The sequence below is a fragment of the Cetorhinus maximus genome, chromosome 17 (genome assembly GCF_964194155.1).
Source record: "Cetorhinus maximus chromosome 17, sCetMax3.hap1.1, whole genome shotgun sequence".
In the NCBI taxonomy this organism is placed as follows: Eukaryota; Metazoa; Chordata; class Chondrichthyes; order Lamniformes; family Cetorhinidae; genus Cetorhinus; species Cetorhinus maximus.
In genome coordinates, this window is record NC_135895.1 from 20,194,739 (window position 1) to 20,217,943 (window position 23,205).

At 40.9% G+C, this 23,205-nt stretch overlaps 1 protein-coding gene across 4 annotated transcripts in view; it reads right to left on the reverse strand.

The window, feature by feature from the left end:
• The window catches only part of LOC144692228 (rho GTPase-activating protein 29-like), a 105,370-nt gene that overhangs the window by 36,574 nt on the left and 45,591 nt on the right, over positions 1 to 23,205 (reverse strand). For 3 of the 4 annotated variants that reach the window (XM_078560811.1, XM_078560809.1, XM_078560810.1), the window contains exons 3-11: positions 19,807 to 19,947; positions 16,084 to 16,177; positions 13,184 to 13,256; positions 12,193 to 12,253; positions 8,724 to 8,861; positions 2,350 to 2,414; positions 1,103 to 1,213; positions 393 to 473; positions 84 to 272 (exon numbers count right to left, since the gene is read on the reverse strand). In XM_078560811.1, coding sequence (XP_078416937.1) covers positions 84 to 272; positions 393 to 473; positions 1,103 to 1,213; positions 2,350 to 2,414; positions 8,724 to 8,861; positions 12,193 to 12,253; positions 13,184 to 13,256; positions 16,084 to 16,177; positions 19,807 to 19,947 — 953 coding nt within the window. Of the gene's footprint in view, positions 1 to 83; positions 273 to 392; positions 474 to 1,102; positions 1,214 to 2,349; positions 2,415 to 8,723; positions 8,862 to 12,192; positions 12,254 to 13,183; positions 13,257 to 16,083; positions 16,178 to 16,418; positions 16,440 to 19,806; positions 19,948 to 23,205 lie in introns of those variants that run through there. The other variant, XM_078560812.1, reaches the window with a different exon arrangement.

Consider the following 23,205-nt stretch of genomic DNA (forward strand, 5'->3'; position numbering starts at 1 on the left):
CTTAAAAGGAGCTACAAAAAAAGTGGTCACTTTTACTCTGGGAGAAAAAAATCTTGTAGGTTTAATTTGGCTTAAAAAGTTACTTTTTGTAAAGCATCTTCTTCCAGTTTTCTTTTTTTTTCAAGATGTCTGTTGTAATTTCCAGTTAGCCCACTACTTAAAGTCAAATGTTCCTCTTCTGCTCGAATTGTAGAAGACCTTGCCTTCTCATATTCTTCTTGGCGTTGAATGTACAATAGATTTGCTTTCCTATGAGATGTTTCTGCCTCATGCTGTCAAGTACATAAAAGGATTTTAGTATTTAGAGGGTAGGCACTTCTTTTAAAAAAATTAATGGGAAATAAATAGAAAGGTTAAAACTCATTTTAAAAAGAGTATGTAGAACATAGTACCATTTTTCTTTGCTCTCGCTGCCACTGCTCTTTAATTTCTTTACGCTGCTTATCTAGTTCATTTCTTCGCAACAGAAGTGGCTGAAAATACATTTAATAACAAAGATGCCATTTTATACCATTTCATAGTTGACAAACTTTTGATCTTTAAAAATGCTATTATGGATTCAGAAGATCATATTTCAAGAGTCAAACTGCAATTCCAAATGTTGATAAATGCATCAAAGGTAATCCCAAAGATTATACAAGGTATGAAGCTAATTTTGAACACCCAATTCTCCTATATAATACATGCTTAATCTGAATTAATACATGCTTAATCTGAATTAAACTACATGGATGAGGTGCTAAACAGGAGGGAGGAGAAAAAGAAACCGTTCATTTCCTATAGTATAACTGTACACCTAGCAGATCACTTGCCTATCCACTCAAAGAATGGTCATATGGACATCAAAAAAGTACAGAATGAGACAAATGAAAATCATACGTTCCCAAAATTACAAAGGATATGCAACTGTTGATAAGCCTAGAAAGAACCAACAAGTCAGTTAAGAAAGACTTGAAACATAAACCATGATTTAGTATTCAGTGACTGCAATGGGCAACTGCTATCATGAAATACAAGTAAACGTGTATTTGCAATAGTTAAATAACAACCATTCTCTGTAATGGGCTGGGCAAAAGAAATTCAAAACATACAAAAATCGCACCTGAATAAATTTATTTGATTGGAGGCCTGCTCCAGTTTGCAGAAGAGCCTGACAATACTCAACATCATATTCAAAAGCAGACATATACACTGATTGAAATGGCATGTGTACCTGTTAAAAAAAGTAAATTTTAAAAATATTAACATTTTGGTCAGAAGACCATTAGCTCATCTAGTCTACCCACTCAATTATCCTCTCTCTTATGAAGTAGCTTTTTAAATTTTAAATGGGCTGGATTTTACAGGGGGCCACATTTCCTGCACCCCCTGTAACCGAAAAGTCAGTTGTCAGTCTGCCCACTTGAAATATTGCTGCGGGCAGCCAGGTTACGCTGGGAGCAGTGTTAGTTGTTTCGGAGTGGAACTTCTACCCCCCATTCTGGGAGGAAGTCCCACCCTAGACAACTGCCAGTCAATCTGATTGGCTGGCAGCTCTGCAGTCCTAGCAGTGCCAGGACCAAATGGTGGCCAATACTGGGATTAGAGGCAACCCTACCCAAGAAAAAAGACTGATGGAGTCCGAACTCAAAGACAAATCTTGGATTTTGGATGCTGCCAGACCCCAGCGGGCTGGTGGACGGGAGAAAGTGAGAGGGGCCGAAGGGGGAAGTTAAGAGTTAAAGGAGGAGTACAATCTTTGCGGTGTGTGTTTCCAAGGGGCACAAGTGACCTCCCAAAGGAGGTAATTCCCCACTTCCTGCCAGACAGCAGCCCACACAATGAAAGCTGCTGGATTATCCATCTTTAATTGGCCATGTAAAGGGCCTCAATAGGCCTAAAGGCAGATGGGTGCCTGACACCTTAACCATCCACTGTAATTTGGGAGACAAGTTGCGAGTTGGCAGTAAGGCGCTAGAAAGGCCACCCGCTTTATTTTACAAGCCCACCTGCCTTTAAATACGCCAGTGGGGGGAGCCGTAAAATTCAGCCTCATAAATCTGAATGAATGCAAGAACTGATCTATTTTCCTTCTGACACCTCTAAAAAATCTCTTCTTTGGCTGTCTGGTCTGGTAATTTATTGCATATATTCACTGCCCATGGTCTCAAAGTTGATCTGAATTGCTTATTTACTTAGTTTATCCTGAATGTATGCACTCCTACCCCTTGCTCTGTTAGTTGTGCCTGTATATGGCAGGAAACTTGCTTCAGAAAAAAGTGGAAGGTTGACAACTTGCTAAGTAGCTTATTGCACAACAGTACTTGCAGGAATAAGACATTCCCCAACATTAGACATTGTAATATTTACCTGTTGACCAATAGAAGTTTTAGCTGACTCTGCCAATTTTGAAAAGCTTCTTGCATATTCCATATCTGGATGTTTAAAAAAACATCGATTAGAAATATATGTCCTATATAAATAGTAAAAGGATGCTCAAAGGAAGGGTGGAATCAATTACGGACCTAAAAAAAGATGGGGTAGAGAGCATAGCTGAGTAATAAATGAGTACTTTTGCAAGGAAAGGATGCTGCCAATGTCACAGTAAAGCAGGCTCAGTGCAGAAATTAGACAGGATTAAAATATATTAAAACGTTGGTTGCATTCAAAGTGGGAAATTTATTCAATCCAGATGGAATATATTCTAGATGGCAGAGGGATAAAAATTGCAGAGGCTCTGGCCAAAATTTTCCAATTCTCATTAGATATGGTAGGGGATTGGAAGATTACAGCTGTTGCATAAATGGGCTCCAAAAAAAAAGGGAAGAGGGCTTACATAGGATATAGAGAACCAAAACAGGCCATTTAGCCCAAACAGTCTATGCTGGTGTTTATGCTCCACTCAAGCTTCCTCTTGCATTTCCTCATCTAATTATCAGCATAACCCTCTGTTCTCTTCTCCCTCATATGCTTATGCAGCCTCCCCTAAATGCATCTATATTATTTGCTTCAAGCACTCCCTGTAATAGCAAGTTCACATTCTCACCACTCTTGAATTCCCGGTTTGATTTTTTGTTGGCTATCTTACACTGATGGCTTTTGGTTTTGCTCTTCTCCATAAGTGAAAACAATTCTCTCTTAATCTACTTTGTCAAAACATTTCATAATTTTAAAGACCCGTTAGGTCACTTCTCCAGCCACTCTTTTCAAGAGAAAGGAGACCCAGCCTATTCATCCTATCCTGATTGGTATATCCCTGCATTTCTGGCACAATCTTTGTAAATCTATTTTTTGCACCCTCTTCAGTGCCTCTACATTTTCTTTATAATATGGCGATGAGAATTGATATATTAATGATCTGAACTTGGGAATATAGATCATAATTTCAACAGTGGCACAGGATGATGGGAGAAGAGGAAAGGTGGGGGCGGGGAAAGGTGGAAAGAAGGATGGAGGAGGAGGACGAGGAGGAGGAAGATGGCCGGGGAAAAGGAGGAAGAAGTGTCAGTGTATCAGTAATTACATTATCAAGGTCCAATAACAATCTTCTTGTTGACTGGCAATTACACTGTATAGCAATTACATTTTAAAGACTACTGCTTGTTAAAACAGGTGATGGTTCATCTACAAGTGGGTACAGCTGTAACACTCTAGTGCGGAAGGGGCTGCTACACTGAAGAGCAGTCTTGAGAATAAATCAGCTTGAGGTAAGAGACTAGCTTTGGACTCACAACAAGCACTTACTGTGTTTAACAGAAGTAGGTTTTAAGGAGAGTTTTCTAGGAGAAAAATGAAAAAGAGAGACACAAGAGGTTTAGGGTGGGGAGTTCTAGAGCTTAGGGTGCAGGCTGCTGAAAGCACAGCCACCAAGGCTAGGCCAATCAAGAGGCCTGAATGAAAGGAACATGGTATCTCAAAAGATTGTGGACTGGGGGGGTTAGGCAATAGAGGGATTTGAAATTAAGGATGCAAATTTTAAAACCAAGGCACTGTTTAACTGCAAGTCAGTCAGTCAAACAAACAGTCAGTCAGTCGGCACAGTGGTGATGGCTGAATGGAAACTGGTGCGAGTTAGTGTAGGTTAGCAGAACTTTGGATGATGTCAGGTTTAACAAAAGTTGAATGCAGGAGGTTGGTCAGCAGCAAATTGGAACAGTTTAAAAAAAAAGATATAGATGAGGGATTCAGCAGATGAGCTGAGGTAGGGGTGGAATCTAGTGATATTACAGGGGTGGAAATGGGTGGTCTTAAATGATGATGTAGATATTTGTGACTGGAAGTTCATCTCAGGATCAAATATGACACCAAGGTTGCAAACAATCTGGTTCAGCCTCAGACAGTTAGTTATCGGGGAGAGAGATGGAATCAACAGCTAAGCACCAAGAGTTTGGGAACGAAGGGACCGAAGACAACTGGGAAGACCATTATTAGCTGAGGAGAAATTTCTGCTCACCTAATACTGGAATTTGGATAATTTACAGATAGCAGAGAGGTTGAGAAAACATGGTGATGTAGAGTTGGGCATTATCGACATACATGTAGAAACTGATGCATTTTTGATGATGTTGTTGAGGGACAGCATGTAGATGAGAAAAAGAGGGGCCAAAGGTAGATCCTACAGGAGGGGAAAGATTGCAGCTGATTTTCTTGCTATGATTAAAAAGATAAGAATGGAACCAGGCAAGCATAGCTCCATCCAGCTGGATGACAATGGAGGGGTGTTGGAGAAGGATCATCTGGTCAACCATATCAAAGACTGAAGTCAGCTCAGGAAACATGAAAAACGGGATAGTATACTTTTGTCATAATCACAGAGAAGGCATTTGTGACTTTAAGAGCCGTTCAGTTCTGTGGCAGGGATGGAAACTTGATTGGAAGGATTCAACCGTGGAGTTCCAGGAAAAACAGGCACAGGGCAATGACATGTCCAAGAACTTGCATCAAGAATTCAGGGAGTTAGGCAGTAGACTAAAAAGCAGGACCTCTCAGGGTGTAATCTCTGGATTACTCCCAGTGCCATGTGCTAGTGAGCACAGATTTAGGACAATAGTGCAGATGAATATGCAGCTTAAGATTTGGTGCAGGAGGGAGGGTTTTAGATTCCTGGATCACTGGGACCGTTTCTGGGGAAGGTGGGACCTGTACAAGCGGGACAGTCTACATCTGAACCAAAGCAGTACTAACATCCTTGCGGGCAGGTTTGCTAGTGCTGCTGGGAGGAGTTTAAACTAATTTGGTAGGGGGTGGGGACACAGAATGTTAGCAGAATAGGGTCACATCATAATACAGTAAAACAATCAAGTCAGAGGGAGTACAGCTGCATTAAGTTTCAAGGGGGTAAGGCAAGGCTGGATGGCCTCTACTTTAATGCCAGGGGTATTACAGGTAAAATGGATGAGTTAAGGGTGAGGATTGACATGTGAAATTGTGATATAGTAGCCATCACTGAGATGTGGTCGAGGGAGGGGCAGGATTGGCAGCTCAACATTCCAGGATATAGAATCTTCAGGCGAGGCAGGGGAGAGGGTAAAAGAGGAGGAGGCATTGCATTATTAGTTAAGGAGTCAGTTACGGCAGTAAGGAGAGATGATATCTTGGAGGGGGCATCTAATGAAGCTTTGTGGGTAGAGCTTAAGAATAAAAAAAGGGGCAACCACATTGTTAGGTGTTTATTATAGACCCCCAGATAGTCAGCAGGAAATTGAGAAGCAAATATGTGCACAACTTGAGGAGGTGTGTAAAAACAACAATAGGGTAATTATATTAGGTGATTTCAACTTTCCCAACATTAATTGGGATAGACATAGTGTTAAGGGCTTGGATGGAGTGGATTTCTTGAAATGTGTACAGGAGAACTTTTTTGGTCAATATGTAGAGAGTCCAACAAGGGACGGCACAGTGCTGGACCTAATTCTGGGGAATGAAGCCGGATAGGTGGCTGAGGTGGTGGTGGGGGAGCATTTTAGTGATAACGGCCACATGATTGTCCATAACAACCTTAAATTGTACCAAGAAATAGACAAGTTGCAAAAAAATGTTTTGGATTGGGGAGAGCAGATTTTAGTAAAATAAGGCAGGATCTGGCCAAGGTAGACTGGGAACAGCTACATGTGGGGAAATCTACAGAAGAGCAGTGTGGGGGGGAGGGGGGGGAGGTGGTGGCATTCAAAAAGGAAAGGGGAAGGGTACAGGCTCAACATGTTCCCTCTAGGGTGGTAGGAAGGAGTAACAAGTCCAGAGAACCATGGATGGCCAGAGATATTCAGGATACGATGAGAAGGAAAACAGGCTTTTAGCAGTTATGAGGGGAGCAAATCAGCAGAGGCATTAGTGGAGTACAGAAAGTGCAGGGTGGAGCTTAAGAAAGCAATTAGGAGAGCAAAGAGGGGATATGAGAAAGCTCTGGCTGATAAAAGTAGGGAAAACCCCAAGATATTGTATAAGTATATCAATGGGAAGAGGATAACCAGGGAAAGAGTAGGTTCCATTAAGGACCAAGGGGGCTATCTATGGGTGGAACCAGAGGACATCGGTAGAGTGTTGAATGAATACTTCACATCCGTCTTCACCAAAGAGAATGAGGATGAAGGTATGGAACTCGGGGAGAGAGACTGCGAGGTTCTTGAGCAAATTGATATAGGGAGTGACAAGGTATTGGGGGTGTAGGCAGGCTTAAAAGTGGACAAATCTCCAGGTCCAGATGATTTGTGTCCCAGGCTGCTGAGGGAGGCATGGGAGGAGATCGTAGGGGCTCTGACCCAAATTTTTAATTCCTCTCTGGCCACGTGGGGAGGTGCCAGAGGACTGGAGAACAGCTAATGTGGTTCTGCTATTTAAAAAGCGTTGTAGAGATAAGCCAGTGAACTACAGACCAGTGAGTTTCATGTCAGTGGTAGGGAAACTATTGGAGAAATTTCTGAAGGAAAGAATCTATCTCCACTTGGAGAGGCAAGGTTTGATCAGGGATAGTCAGCATGGGATGGTCAAATGGGCAGATAAGTGGCAGATCGAATTTAACCATGAAAAGCATAAGGTGATACACTTTGGAAGGAGTAATTTGACAAGGAAGTATTCAATGAACGGCATGATACGAGGAAGTTCTGAGGAACAAAGGGACCTTGGCATGTGTGTCCATAGATCTCTGAAGGCGGAGGGGCATGTTAGTGGGGTAGTGAAAAAGGCATTTGGGACACCTGCCTTTATCAATCGAGGCATAGATTACAAAAGTAGGGAGGTCATGTTGGAGTTGTATAAAACCTTGGTGAGGCCACAGCTGGAGTACTGTGTGCAGTTCTGGTCACCACATTTTCGGAAGGATGTGATTGCACTGGAGGGGGTGCAGAGGAGATTCGCCAGGATGTTGCCTGGGATGAAACATTTAAGTTATGAAGAGAGAGGCTGGATAGACTTGGGTTGTTTTCGTTGGAGCAGAGAAGATTGAGGGGCGACCTGATTGAGGTATACAAGATTATGAGGGGCATGGACAGGGTGGATAGGGAGCAGTTGTTCCCCTTAGTTGAAGGGTGAGTCACGAGAGGACACAAGTTCAAGGTGAGGGGCAGGAGGTTTATGGGGGATATGAGGAAATAAACTTTTTTACCCAGAGGGTGGTGGATGTGGGTTGCCTCACATCCTTTAAAAAGTACCTGGATGAACACTTGGCCCATAGCCTTGAATGTTATGACATGCCAATTGCTGCTAAATGGGATTAGGTAGGTAGGTCAGGTGTTTCTCACGTGTCGGTGCAGACTCAATAGGCCAAAGGGCCTCTTCTGCACTGAGAGATTCTGAGACTTGAGATGAAAGGGTGGATGAGGTGGTAGTTTGCACGGAAGGTGGTGTCAAGGGGCAGTTTTTTGATGGGAGGGGTGATGACGACAGATTTGATGGAGGTGGGGGGATGGTACCTGGGAAGAGCGCCGTTAACAACATTAGCTAGGTCAGGAAGGGAAATTGGATAAGCATCAGTTCAGTGGGAATAGGGTCAACAGGAGGTGGGTCTCATGGATAAAATGAGAGATGGGGATGAGAGGGCATGAGGGGAACTGGGAAAAAAAAAAATTTAAGTACATTTCTGGTGGAGGGGCAGGACATTTGAGGAAGTTTGTCTCTTTCACTCTCACTGGGCCATAGGAGAGGGGTTTAAGATGACAGCTTGCAGTAGGAAAAAGAAGCCAGGGGTTATCTTTGTGATTCACGATCATTTTGCAGATGAGGGGACCTGCTCCAAAATGAGAAAAACATTTTTTCACACATGTTATGATCTAGAGTGTGCTGCCTCAAATGGCTGTGGAAGCAGATTCAGTAATAATGTAATGAAATTTTGGATAATTACTTGAAATGGAAACATTTTCAGGGCTATGGGCAAAGAGAAGGAAAGTGAGACTACTTGGATACCCTCTCAAAGAGCCTGAAAAGTTATGATGGAGTGCATATTGTTCTGTGCTGCATCATTTTATGATTGTATGATAAACAATTATGTCACCTTATGAATAACTTTTACAGTAGTCAGAGTAACTATTTTATTAAATATTTTAAATAATTAGCCAATAATATTACATTACAGATAGAAGCTCTAAAATATCAAATGTAAACAAGCACGTACAAATTAGATAAGTTGGCATTTATTTCTGCAGAAAAGTTACTGAATGTGAAAGTGACCTTAGGAACATTAATATGGCAGATAATACGATGACCGACTTACAATTATTTTGACTAGTAAGGCAATGCAGTGAAGAACTTACCTAAATTTAACCGTTTTTCCAACCAGGCTAGAATATCTTTGGTATATTTTGACCAAATTTTTGCATACGTTAGAGCTGACTCTATCCCACTGTCATTTTTAAGTAACATGTTGTCAACCTCTTCTGCTCGGAGAGCTCCTGAAAACAGGAAGTGAAACATATGGGAATCAGAAGGATGATATGAATCAAATTTTAAGATACTGAGGACAACAGATAGGGTAAAGTGGGAGAAACTATTTCTGGTGGTTTTGAAGTCCAGGATGGGGGTGGGGATGGTGGTGGTGAAATACTCAAAATTAGAACCAAACCTTTCAGGAATGAAATTAACAACACTTCTACACACAAAGGTTGGTAGGAGTTTGGAACTCTTCTGCAAACAGCAATTGATGTTCGATCAATTGTTAAGTTTAAATCTGGAGATCGACAGCTTTTAGGAGGCAAAAGTACAAAAGGATATGGGGCAAAGGCAGGAATACAAAGTTAGGTCGCAGACCAGCCCTGATCTCACTGAATGACGCAATAGGCTTGAAGGGCTAAGCAACTCACTTCTGTTCCTATGTTACAGCAAAACGCTTCAATGTCTGGTCTGTCACTATTCAATGTCACTATTCTGACCTCGAAATATACCTTAATGGAAGTTAATGCTAAAGACTATCATGGAACTATGGAGATGGGGAAAGAAAGAATGGAATAGGAAGAAAAATACTTGATTGAGATGTACAAAATTGAGAGAGGCCTGGATAGAGTGGATGAGAAGGGCCTATTTACTTTAGCAGAGAGGTCAGTGGCTAGGGGGCATAGATTTAAAATAATTGGTAGAAGGATTAGATGGGAAAAATGTTTTTCACCCAGAGGATTGTAGGGGTCTCAAACTCACTGCCTGAAGGGGCAGCAGAGGCAGAAACCCTAAACTCATTAAAAGTGTGTCTGGATTGCACCTGAAGTGCCATCAGAAAGTGGGATTAGGCTGATGGCTTGTTTTTCAGCCAGCACAGACACAATGGGCCAAGTTTTTTTTTTCTTTCTGTGCTGTAAACTTTCCAAGATTCTATCTTCTGTATCACCGGCAGTGTAAAATGCTTTACAGTCACTGGCTACTCAACATGCAAATCTAATAACTATACAGTAAAGGTCCTAGATGATAGTCATCTCCTTACATTTAAGGCATGCAATACATATACTATTTACATATTCACTGTTTTCTCTGTGCATAATGTATATTTGTCATGTATATAAAAGTTTTTAAAAAAATATTTATTTCATCAATTGCAAAATTGGTTCCAAATGTTATATACTTAATTGTTCTTTCTAACAAAGTTATTTGTAATAGCCTCATAGTGACCGGAGCTAACTGATTTGGTACTCCAAAGTTACTAGTTACTTTAGCCAACCTAAAACGGTTTGCATCTAGCCAAGCCATCATTTAGAAAATTATAGAACTGCGTGCTGGCTGGCACCTAGTGGTAGGAGGGGGAAGAAGAAAAGATTACCGAGTATATCTTGCTGTGATTAGGTCAATCACCCATGCAATAGCGATGTACTTCAGTCATTGTATCTCTTAAAAGAAAGGATTTGAATTTATATAGCGCCTTTCACAATCTCAATTTTTCTTACAGCTAATGAAGTACTTTCATTGTGTACTCACTATTGTTGGGAAATATAGCCAATTTGCATACAGCAAAGTCACACAAACAGATAAATGACCAATTAATCTGTTCTCATGGTGCTTGTTAAGGGATAAATTGAACAGCTAAGATACTAAGATAGCTCTTCTGCTCTTTTAAAGAAAGGTAGCAGGGATCTTGTATATCTATCCTAGGGGGCAGATGGGGCCTAGATTAATGTTTTATCCAAAAGACAGCACACCCAAAACAGTGCAGCAACCCTTTATTGCAGTGAATTGTCAACTGACATTATGTACTCAAATCTTTGGAGTGTGGCATGGACCCACAACCTTCTGACTCAGGGGTGAGTGCGCTCCTTGAATCAAAGCTGAAACCTACATTTTAAACATTACCTCTGTTGATTTCACAACAAGAAAATAGTTTGTAATCTGCAATGCATTGTTTCCATTTCAGTCTTTTTGCACATTTACATGGAACTACCACTTGAAAGTAGAGTCCAGACAACATTGGAAGATGGCACATCAAGTAGTTATGTAAATAGTTTGTGCTTGCGCCGCGACTATGTTATACATCACTGGCAAAACAATTTAGCATGCTGGAAGAATCGAGGTCTCAAAGCCAAATGAGTTATAGGTCGCAAGCAACTGAACAAACTGGAAAATAAAGTTATTTCAATTCGACATCACTAACTTCCCCACCATTCTCCATTGCCAGTCTGGGGAAAACTTAAGTGAGGTCCTAAGATACGTGAAGTAACATTTGAATTGTTGTCCAAATATTAGTCTTCAAATCACCATGGCAGATTGATGCAAATTGTTACCAACAGCAAATAGTATAAACATTGTCTGTAAGCTATTCATCAAGAAATATGGTATCTGAGCAAACTGATTTGGGTGGACGGTAAACAAATTAGTCCTCGAATCTGACAGCAAGCTATCCACATCTAGAACAGGCTTAACCTGATCCAAGCATTGCTCAGCTTTGGTAGATGCTGAGTGGTTTCTTTGAAGAGCGTATTTGGTATACTTGCACCTAAGCCACCACCCAGTGTGCGCATAAATGGGTCCTATCCAAACCCTGCAGCAACCAGTATGGTTCACATATTCTGGATGAGATTGCTGTGAGTTGCAGTACAGTAACAGTCATGATTTTGTCTGCCAACTGCATGGTGGGGAAAGAACAGACAATAAAGAGAGAATGAAAGAATAAAATCCTAGCAGATATAAAGGTCCATTTGATCCAGGATGTCACTCATGGATTGCAGCCACTGAACTCAAGATATGATACAGGTGCTATTTCTGAAAGGTGCATATACAGGATCCATATTGTATTTATCAGTGATGGGCACTTGCCATATGGTTTTATTTCAGGCAAAGGGCCCTTGGGTCACAGTTGGGTAACCAGAACTTGCAGAAGCTTCCATTGCAATAGCCCCGGCAGCTTTCTGCACCCATATAAACTCCTCATGAATATGTTTGACTGAACTCAACTCTTTCTTACCGGATGGCTAAAGATGATTTGAACTAAATCCCGAAGGTGAGGGGAAAAAACAAACTGAAATCCAGCTCAAGCACCAAGTACTTAGTAGACCCCAAATAAATATTGTAGGATCACAGAAGCAGAGTGAAAATTTCTAATATATTTGGAGGAACAGATATGTGGGGGATGAAAGAGAAAAAAAAACTTGTATTTATTAACTAATTTTCACAGCCTCAACGTTCAAATTACTTTACAGCTAGTTAAATACCCTTAAGTGTATTCACTGATTTGGCAGCCAAATTGAAAATGACAAATAAAACTTGGAATATTAAATTTTAAAAGGATTTTTAAAAATGTATTGGTACCTTGTAGGTCATCCTTTTCCTGAATTGATCCTCCAGATCCCATGGATAGATTTTCATAAGACTTTTAAATGGAAAAGAAATAAATTAATCATCACTAATTTTACAGAACTGGACCAGATATTAATTGAGAAGAAGCACTTCATATCTGAACTTTGAAATTCCAAATCATCAGAATCATCTGTCAACAGAGAAGTTTCAAATAAAGTTGTTTTCATTTAACAGTTTTAGGTCATTTAACAAGTGTCCCTTAAGCCTGTAATAGATATATATGTATCATAAAAATAGTATGAAAATGTAAAACAAAACCAAACCAACAAACTGAATCTAATTTTAGTTTCTGCATCAGGTGTGATGTAAATAATGGACATGACTCATCTTAATAAATGCTCAGGCAGCAATTGTATATTCAGCATACCTGATACATTTATACACATCTTCTTGGCTTGAAGTTTGCTAAAAACATTTACAGAAACTGGCATGTATATGCCAAAACAGTGCAATGAACACACTTAACATTTGAAAACGCTTCCTAATTATGCCTATGATTAGTCTGTTGCCCAGAGAAGTTGGGATTGCTCTCATTTGATCAGAGATGGTTAAGGGGAGATTTAATAGACACATTCTACCAACAGAGTAAATCAGAGAAATTGTTGTGGCAGGTTACCAGCAGACACAGCTATAAAAAAAGATAACTGGCAAAGCAGCCCAAAGTAAGATGATGAGTTCGTTTTAAAAAAAAAGATTGTGATCTGGAACACACTACCTGAAAAGGGTGGTGGAAACAGAGTAAATAGTAACTTTCAAAGAGAACTCGATAAATAATTGAAGGGAAAAAATTTGCAGGGCTAAAGAGAAAGAGCAATGGAGTCAGGCTAATTGGGTAGCTCTTTCTAAAAGACAAAGTGGCTATCCTTGGAGCTTTAAGATTCTAATGATCCTAATAATCATACCACTATTGCTTCTAGTTATTGTAATTTTTCTGTGAACTTACACGACTTCGCCCATTCAGTGGCAGTCCCACAGATGAACTATAGTCCACGTCTCCCATGAGGAAATCTGAAATGCTGCAAGTCAGAATCGTTTGATTAAAAAGATTAATTTATATTTTTATTACATATTGAAGCTGACTTTCAATTTCTTTCATTCCCTTTCTTCTGAAAAGTCAGTAATTTATACAACTACATAATACATCTTGCTAAGTAGTTCATAAGTATGCATGACTCAATTTATTCATGGTCCTTTTTAAATAAATATTTATGCAGTACCCTTAAAAGATTCCCTTTTATATTTTCAGCTAAACTACTCAGCATGAGCATTACTTTTCAAATACATTGGAGGCCAAGAAAGAAAACTGCCCTTGACATCAAGGCAGCATTTGACCGAGTGTGGCATCAAGGAACCTTAGCAAAACTGAAGTCCATGGGAATCAGGGGGAAAACTCTCCAATGACGAGTCATACCTAGCACAAAGGAAGATGGTTGTGGCTGTTGGAGGCCAATCATCACAGTCCCAGGACATCGCTGAAAGGGTTCCGCAGGGCACTGTCCTAGGCCCAACCACCTTCAGCTGCATCATCAATGACTTTCCTTCCATCATAAAGGTCAGAAGTAGGGATGTTCGCTGATGATTGCACAATGTTCAGCACCATTCACAACTCCTCAGACATTGAAGCAGTCAGTGTTCATATGCAGCAAGACCTGGATAGCATTTAGACTTGAGCTGATAAGTGGCAAGTAACATTTGCGCCACAGAAGTGCCAGGCAATAACCATCTCTAATAAGGGAGGATCTAACCGTCTCCCCATGACATTCAATGGCATTATCTTTGCTGAAATTCCACAATCAACATCCTGGAAGTTACCATTGACCAGAAACTGAACTGGACCAGCCATATAAATACTGTAATGCTGTGACAAGTAACTCACCTCCTGACTCCCCAAAGCCAGTCCACCATCGACAAGGCACAAGTCAGGAGTATGATAGAATATTCTTCCACTTGCCTGGATGAGTGCAGCTCTTACAACACTCAAGAAACACAACAGCAATCAGGATAAAACAGCTTGCTTGATTGGCACCCCATCCACCACATTCAACATTCACTCCCTCCACCACTGACACTCAGCTGCAGTATCATGTGCAATATACAAGATGCACTGCAGCAACTCTTCAAGCCCCCTCCGACAGCACCTTCCAAACTGGTGACCTCTACCACCTAGAAGGGGAAGGGCAGCAGATACATGGCTAAATCACCACCTACAAGCTCTCCTCCAAGCCACACATCATCAGACTTGGAACTATATTGTCGTTCCTTCACTGTCGCTGGATCAAAATCCTCAAACTTCCTTCTTATAAGCACTGTGGGTGCGCACCTACACAACTTGGACTGCAGTGGTTCAAGGCTGCAAGCTCACCACCACCTTCTCATGTCCATTAAGGCTCGGGCAGCAAATACTGGCCTAGCCATCAATTCCCACATCCCATGAAAGAATAAAAAAAAACACCTCCACAATCCTAAACTTAACTTCTCTAATCAGTACTGCTGAAAGAGTTAAAATAAAGCACATCAGAGGTGTGTGCAATATGCAAAAGTGACAACACACAAATGCACATACATGTACAAATGTTATATTGCCAAAACTATATTAAGGTAAGATATGTGACTGGTAGACAGTTTTGGACACACTGAATTAAGAGTGGCAAATATTAAGTGAATAACACCACTAACACATTACACAAACTCAGTGAGAACAATGGCAACCTAGAGACTATTTTTGGAATTAAATACATTTACAAAACCAGAGTACTTTTTTCAGCATTGGAAATTTTAAAAGTAGATTGCTCATGTTCTGTCCAGTTTAACCACAGCTCTAAGCTAGCAGAAGATTTGTTTCATGACAGTTATTTTAAATTTGTGACTATAAAACAGGATATGGTAAAGCAACAACCTTAATGGGCAGTTACAAAATGCACTTATAAAATCAAAATGAAACTGAGGATATTCTTGCCAGAAAAAAAATCCTTTGACCTTGGAAGCACTGGTTATATCATGAATAATAAAGCCAATGATAAGCGCAAATTATGGTTTTCATAAAAGACACAAAATTCAATATTTTTTCGCAAAGGTACTTAAAAAGTGCTAGCAGCCCTAGAAAATGAAAAGGACAAAAACATAACCTCTAACATTGAAGCAGCAATTTCACCCAGTGCTCATGCAATGCCCAAGATGCAATTTAAAGCAATAAAATAAACACATACAGTTGCTGTAACAGTGTAGTGGATAAAAGCAGCAAATAACAGTATTAATCCTTATGACCATAAGGCTCCAGGTTTATTTTGCAGTCTGTGCTGAGCTAATTTTAGGTTTTAACCTCAGCAATTAGGCTACTACAATTGCTGAGTGATAAGGAAGGGTTAAAAAAAAAAATCAGCTGGGGTTTGCATTCCTGACTGCTAACCAGTGACTGGCTGTTAAGTGCTTGCACGCAGATGTAGGCTGAGAACAGGATGGGGCTTGGCTGCAACAGTTGCACAGCCTGCTGAGATTCACAGTATAAGCTGATGTTATACATTGAGAAGCAACTACAGGACTATTAATGCTGGCAGTACTACATCCTAGCAAGAACTAGAACTTACAAGAGAAGAAAAAAAGATGGAAGTGGAGTTGAGAAAAGGAGGAATATGCATACACTTGCCAAGCTGAGAATGAGAAGAGGGGACTGATGCAATACAATTTTTCAGATTTTTAAAAAAAACACATACTTTGAGTGACTGCTTCAAACATAACTTTTCATTAGTTCAGCTTTATCATTAATATTGTTTTAACCTAAAACACCTATAATTAGACACACAAATTAAAGAAAGTCAAACCTATACCAAAAGTTGTGTTACTTACACATTACCAAATGTGAATGCCAACGTGTCAATAGAAGCAAATATTTCACTGAAATGCTCTCTTTTGTCTTCATTTACTTCATTGTAGTTTGCACCTGGGGGGAAATTATAGTTCATTATAACAGTACAAGGTAGATACTAGCGTTCAATCTATGAGTATAAAGGTGAAACAATCAACATTATTGTATCGAATATATGCTAATTAAATAAAGCACTGAAGCATTTTTAACTTTAAAGCATATACAGGTTGTTTTATTGTAATATTAAGTCTGCGAATAACACGGCCTAATATGTAGCTACTAAGTGGGTCATATCAACACCATTATAACAAAATACATGGATAAAATGCACCAAACTGTTCTTCATCCAAGCATAAATAAAATGCTCATATCCACTTAGAACCTCTGACATACTGAAATTAGGACTGCTATCTCGTCAAGGCACCAGTTTCCTGTGTCACTGAACACACTAATGGGTGAACAGTAACGTAAATAAGCATAATCAAGTACTCTTTAATTAACTTCCTTTGAAGGAGCTACAATGCAATCTTCTTCGTACAATCATTACAGCAGATAAAGCAATGCTACAGGGAAGAGAGATTTCAGGCTCCATAAAACTGTATAAAAATTCACTGTAAAGACCTTGATTCTCCAGGAGCTGCCTACTACAATCTAATCTTCAGTTCCTTCCTCCCACACTACTCTACAGAAAGAGCAAACTTTGAAGTTTGGAATAAAACTCAAGTATACCACAAATTACCTGAATATTTGTCTTAATAAGCAACTTACCCCTCGTGAATTACACAAGAGAAGCTAATTTGTTTCATTTCATTTCATTACTTTGCACTGAGCCATTATTATATAATTATTACAGAGCACCAGTGGATCATAAAAGCCGTTGCCAAAATCCTAATTTAGCACCTCACTCCCAAATGGTAACACCAGTCAAACTGTGCAGAATAAATAAAACGGGTGACTTTTTTCCGGTTACAGGAAGGCCTCTGTTAAACGTTTTTGCGTTTAGCCCTTTGATCTCATCAAGTTTTGTTTTAAGGAAACAAACTTCCTGCAGCTTTTGTTCAGATGTGTGCAAACTAACTTACAAATGTGAACAGTACATCTGAAAAACAACTTCAGTTTGAATTTTAGGGAAAATTGTAATTTGTGGTTAGATATTTTGTCATATCTTTCCAACTGCCAAACTTATTTAGCAAGCACCCAAAGCTTCCAGCAACTTCCTGCAAACTTATCCATAACTTCCTGAGTAGTAGTAGAGAATCTTTAGCCAACTTCATAAACATAACCACACCCATAGTTTTCTTTTTAAAATGTATTTACACTACACACAAGATTACCACCAGTTGTTTATGGATCATTGATACCACTACTGTAACATCTTTTGCCAAGTATGCCCTATCCTTAGTTAGTCTATTCCCATTTTGTTTTGCTCCATCTTTCTGGGGTAAATAATGGAGCATATGACTAATGGACTATTGGCATAAAACAAACAGCACTACTCGTAAAAAAAAAGAGGCTTTTGGAAATCATGACCCAAATCTTCTGGTCTTCAGATCACCGGGGCCCCACAGCGAATGTCTCTGACTGAGTTACAGTTGGAGACTTCAGACAGTTCCAATGTACTTACCTGGATAGTTACCCAGTATTAGAACCTAGTCTAACATCTAGGTAGCTACACAACTGACCCCCCTGCTTCCCCACCCCACCCCCCACACCAACCTCATCAACCCCGACTACCTCCTCCAGCCTTCCCCGGTTCGACTACCCACAGACCCACCTGCCCCCTCACCCACCCTACCTATTCATTCACTCGTTCATCCACTCACTAACATTCAAACTGGACATTTAAACTCACCAAATGGCAAACGGTGCATAAAAAGGGGCATCTCCTGACTTTCCCTGGTTCTACTCTGCTACGATGGAGCTCCGTGACGGACGCTGCGCTCCGCATTTCTGGAAAAGCCAGGCTTGGAAGCTCCCGGAAGAAATCTGGAGCAGCGTAGAGTCAGGGAATTTTCAAGCAGAGCGGTAATCCCGTGACGATTGCTGCTCCTCAGAAGATCCAGACCCACATCTTTAAATTAGCCGCCATGTTTTAATATAGTACAATAAGGACTACACTACAAAATCACTTAATTGGCTACAAGTGTTTTGGCATGTACTGTGGACATGCAAGGTGCTATATAAATGATGGTCCTTTCCTTTCCCCAGGTGCAAACTAGATCATCTATTCAAAGACCTGGAATGTGACTTGAATATGCAGCCTTCTGGCTTAAAAGCAAGAATGTTGTTACACAGACATATGCAAATGTTGCTGATTGAAGGGTAAAAATAGCAGCTGAAAAGCTGATGCAAAATATTTTTTGTGATTTGATTGGAAGATTTTCATGACTATCTCAAATAAAAAAATCAAAGCAATTTAAAAAGTGCAGTATATGAGTACACTTCCTGTCCAACTATTAATGCTTTTAAGTCAGTATTTTGTCAACATTTACAATGCAAATTCCTTACCTCCCTTTGTTAATAATGGCTTTCTTGGTTTGACACAAATCCACTAGGTGGTGCTATTTTAGCTCATCTATGCTTCTCAGTTAAACATCTGTAACTCAAACTATTTTAGCTGCCGTAGTATTTCCTAAACACACACATTCCCTGTTTTACAACATAGAGAACAAATCAACATTTAACTATTGAAATATGGAAAATCTTACTTCTGCTGGCACTTGGTCAACTTTATCAATTAAAAATTCCTATATTTATAAACTTGTGGTAGAAACTTCCTATACAACTTGCCAGGTTACAATTGCAGCCACCTGCCAGTGTATGTGCTGTACAGACCATTATAAATTCTTGTGTCTACATATATAATGAGAATACGGAGAGATGGTGATTTAGTGGTAATGACACTGGACTAGAAATCTGGAGGTCGAGGCTAATGCTCTGGCGACACGGGTTCAAATCTCACCACAGCAGCTGGTGGAATTTAAATTCAATTAATAAATCTGGAATTAAAAGCTAGTCTCACAAACTATTGTCAATTGTTGTAAAAACCCATCTGGTTCACTAATATCCTTTAGGGAAGGAAATCTGCCATCCTTACCTGGTCTGGGCTACATGTGATGCTAGATCCACAGTAATGTTTGACTCAGTTGATCTTGGAATTGGCCTGGCAAGCCAAGCCAAACAATTCATGGGCAATTAATGATGGGCAACAAGTGCTGGCTTTGCCAGCGACACCCATATCCCATGAAAGAATAAATAAAAAATAACAGAATCTATGATTTAAGAATGGGTATCAAAAAGTGCACGTGTCTTTATGCACTAATGAGGGACTGACGCATAACATTTCATCTGAAAACTCTACAGCTTTGAAGTGGCAAGAAATGAAGGGGTGGTCAGGTCACAAGTGTGGGGGTGTGGGCAGGAGTGGAAGGGGCACAAGCATCCATGTCAGCAAAGGAAGTGGCACGAGAACCCGAGACGTACAAACAGAGCATTAGAGAGGACTAGGTGAATGGAAAGAAGCACAAATAGAATATTGCAAGAACATATATTGTGCTTTTAAATAAATCCACACCGATATATGTACAAGGGATATTTTAAGTACTTAGCTAAATTTATTTGAAAAGCAGTTTCAACAGTAAGTTAAATCATTTGCTAACCCATTTTATATATTTCTATGCAGTTGAAGAACTGTTCAGTCTTACCTTTTACTTTAGAAATGACTGTCCCTGTTGCACTTAGAATGTCCACTGAATTTAATGACTGATGTTTATTAATAACGACCTTTAATACTCTTAAGAGCTCTCCCAGGCGCTCATGGGCCATATGATGCAAACTTTTACTTTCTGAAAGAAAAACATTTCATACGTCAATGGTTAGGTTTGCTTCATTAAAGAAACTTATGCCCAATAAAGATTAATCATTTACACAATGTGCTGAAAGTGCTTTACCAACAACTTTAGAAATGCAATAAACTCTCCAACTCCACAAAATTGCAACCTACTATAAAAAGAGGAGATCATACAGTCCCTCGAGCCTGCTCTGCCATTCAATACAATCATTGCTGATCTTCCCCCCTCAAACCCACTTTCCTGCCCAATCCCCATAGACACCAAAAATCTATTTATCCCAGCCTTGAATATGCTCACCGATGCAGCATCCAAAACCCACTGGGGTAGACAATTCCAAAGATTCATAACCCTCGAAGCGTGAAAGTTTCTCCCCACCTCAATCCTAAATGATTGTTCCCTCCTTATCCTGAAGCTGTGCCGCTGTGTTTGACATTCCCCAGCCAGGGGAACTAGCCGCTCAGTGTCTACCTTGTCAAGGCGCCGATGTTTTAAGGAGATAATTTCTCATTTTACTAAACTCCAGAGAAAAAAGCCCAATTTATTCAACCTTTCACTATAGGCCAGCCCTCTCAACCTGGGAATGAATCTAGTGAATCTTTGCTGTACCACCTTTTAAAAAAAAAAATCATTCATGGCATGTGGGCATCACTGGTTAGGCCAGCATTTATTGCTCATCCTTCATTGCCCTTGAGAAGGTGGTGGTGGTGAGCTGCTTCTTGAACCACTGCGGTCCATGCGGTGTAGGTACGCCTACAGTGCTGTTAAGGGAGGGAGTTCCAGGAACTTGACCCAGCCACAGTGAAGGAATGGCGATATATTTCCAAGTCAGGATGGTGAGTGGTTTGGAGGGGTACTTCCAGGTGAGCGTGTTCCCATGTGTCTACTGCCTTGTCGTTCTAGATGGTAGTGATCGTGTGTTTGGAAGGTGCTGCCTAAGGAGCCTTGGTGCGTTCCTGCAGTGCGTCTTGGTACACACTGCTGCCACTGAGAGTCAGTGGTGGAGAGAGTGGATGTTTGTGGATGGGGTGCCAATCAAGCAGGCTGCTTTGTCCTGGATGGTGTTAAGCTGGAGTGTTGTTGGAGCTGCACTCATCCAGGTGGAGAGTATTCCATCACACTCCTAACTTGCATTTTGTAGATGGTGTACAGACTTTGCAGAGCAAGGTGGTGAGTTACTCGCCGCAGGATTCCTAGTCTCTGACCCGCTCTTGTAGCCATAGTATTTATCTGGCTAGCCCAGTTCAGTTTCTGGTCAATGGTAAACCCCCAAGATGTTGATAGTGGGGGATTAAGCGATGGTATTGCCATTGAATGTCAATGGGTGATGGTTAGATTCTCTCTTGTTGGAGATGATCATTGCCTGGCACTTGTGTGGCGTGAATGTTGCTTGCCACTTGTCAGCCCAAGCCTGGATATTGTCCAGCTATTGCTGCATTTGGACATGGACTGCTTCTGTATTTGATGAGTCACGAATGGTGCTGAACATTGTGCAATCATCAGTGAACATCCCCACTTCTGACCTTATGATGGACAGGAGGTCATTGATGAAGCAGCTGAAGGTGGTTGGTCCGAGGACGCTACCCTGAGGAACTCCTGCAGTGATGTCTTGGAGCTGAGATGACTGACCTCCAACAGCCAGAACCAAACTCCTTTGTGCTAGGTATGACTCCAATCAGAGTTTTCCCCCTGACTCCAGTTTTGGTAGGATGCCTCGATGTCACACTCTGTCAAATACTGCCTTGATGTCAAGAGCAGGTCACCCTCACCTCACCTCAGGAGTTCAGCTCTTTTGTCTATGTTTGAACCAAGGCTGTAATGAAGCCAGGAGCGGAGTGGCCCTGGCAGAACTCAAACAGCGTGTCAGTGAGCAGGTTATTGCTAAGCAAGTGCCACTTGATAGCACTGTTGATGACCCCTTCCATTACTTTACTGATGAACAAGTGTAGACTGATGGGGCGGTAATTGACAATGGTGGATTTGTCCTGCTTTGTGTGTACAGGACATACCTGGGTAATTTTCCACATAGCTGGGTAGATGTCAGTGTTGTAGCTGTACTGGAACAACTTGGCTAGGGGCATGGCAAGTTCTGGAGTACAAGTCCTCAGTACTATTGCTGAAACGTTGTCAGGACCCATAGCCTTTGCAGCATCCAGTGCCTTCAGCCATTTCTTGATATCATGTGGAGTTAATTGAATTGACTGAAGACTGACATCTGTGATACTGGGGACCTCTGGAGGAGGAAGAGATGGATTATCCACTTGGCACTTCTGCCTAAAAAAGATTGTTGCAAATGCTTCAGCCTTATCTTTTGCACTGATGTGCTGGGCTTCCCCCAATCATTGAGGATGGGGATATTTTTGAAGCTTCATCCTCCAATGGGTTGTTTAATTGTCCACCACCATTCACGAGTGGATATGGCAGGACAGCAGAGTTTATATTCAATCCTTTGGTTATGGGATCGCTTCGCCCTGTCTGTCACTTGCTGCTTGGCATGCAATTAGTTCTGTGTTGTAGCTTCACCTCCAATACAAATATGGAGACCAACTTGCGCATGATACTTCAGGTGTGGTCTCAAGCCCCACACCAGGGCTTCCAAAACTGTGGGTTAGATTTTGGGGTGGCAAGCTCAGAGACAGCAATGGCTGCCATGGAGCTCAGGCTGATTTGTGACACCTGCGAGGCCCCATCTAAAATCATTGCGTTTTTGGTGGTGGGAGTGGCCTAATGGACTGCTCTCCGAAGTTCAATTGCTGCTGCAGCAAAAAAGCCTGTGAATAGGTAGGTGTTAGCTGCCATACTTGAATTGGATGAGCATTTGGAGAAGGAATTTACAATTTTTGAAGCCGACCCCTCAAAAATCACGAAGGGTGTTGGCCAAAGAGACAGTCGCTGACCAATTCCTCTGGCAAAGCACCACCCTTTGCCTGAAACCTCATTATAAACACTGAGCCTGAAGATTTTTTTTGAGGGAGGGAAGACAATAAAATAGTATACACCATTTGCAAACTACCCATACATTCCTGGAGGCAAAGCCAATTTGATTGGACTGGGAAGGAGCACCCCTTGCCCAGTGTCATACCATTGTGGGACAGTGGTGAGCTCTCATTTTCCTGCGTGTTCTTTCTTTAAACTGGGAATTAAAAAAAACCTGTACACTTTTTTTTGAAAAAAAGTGTGTGCCTCTTCAAGGTGACAGCAGTGCTGAAGAAATGATTTGCCCAGTAGTGGCTGCTGGTTACCCTCTGGGCTAAA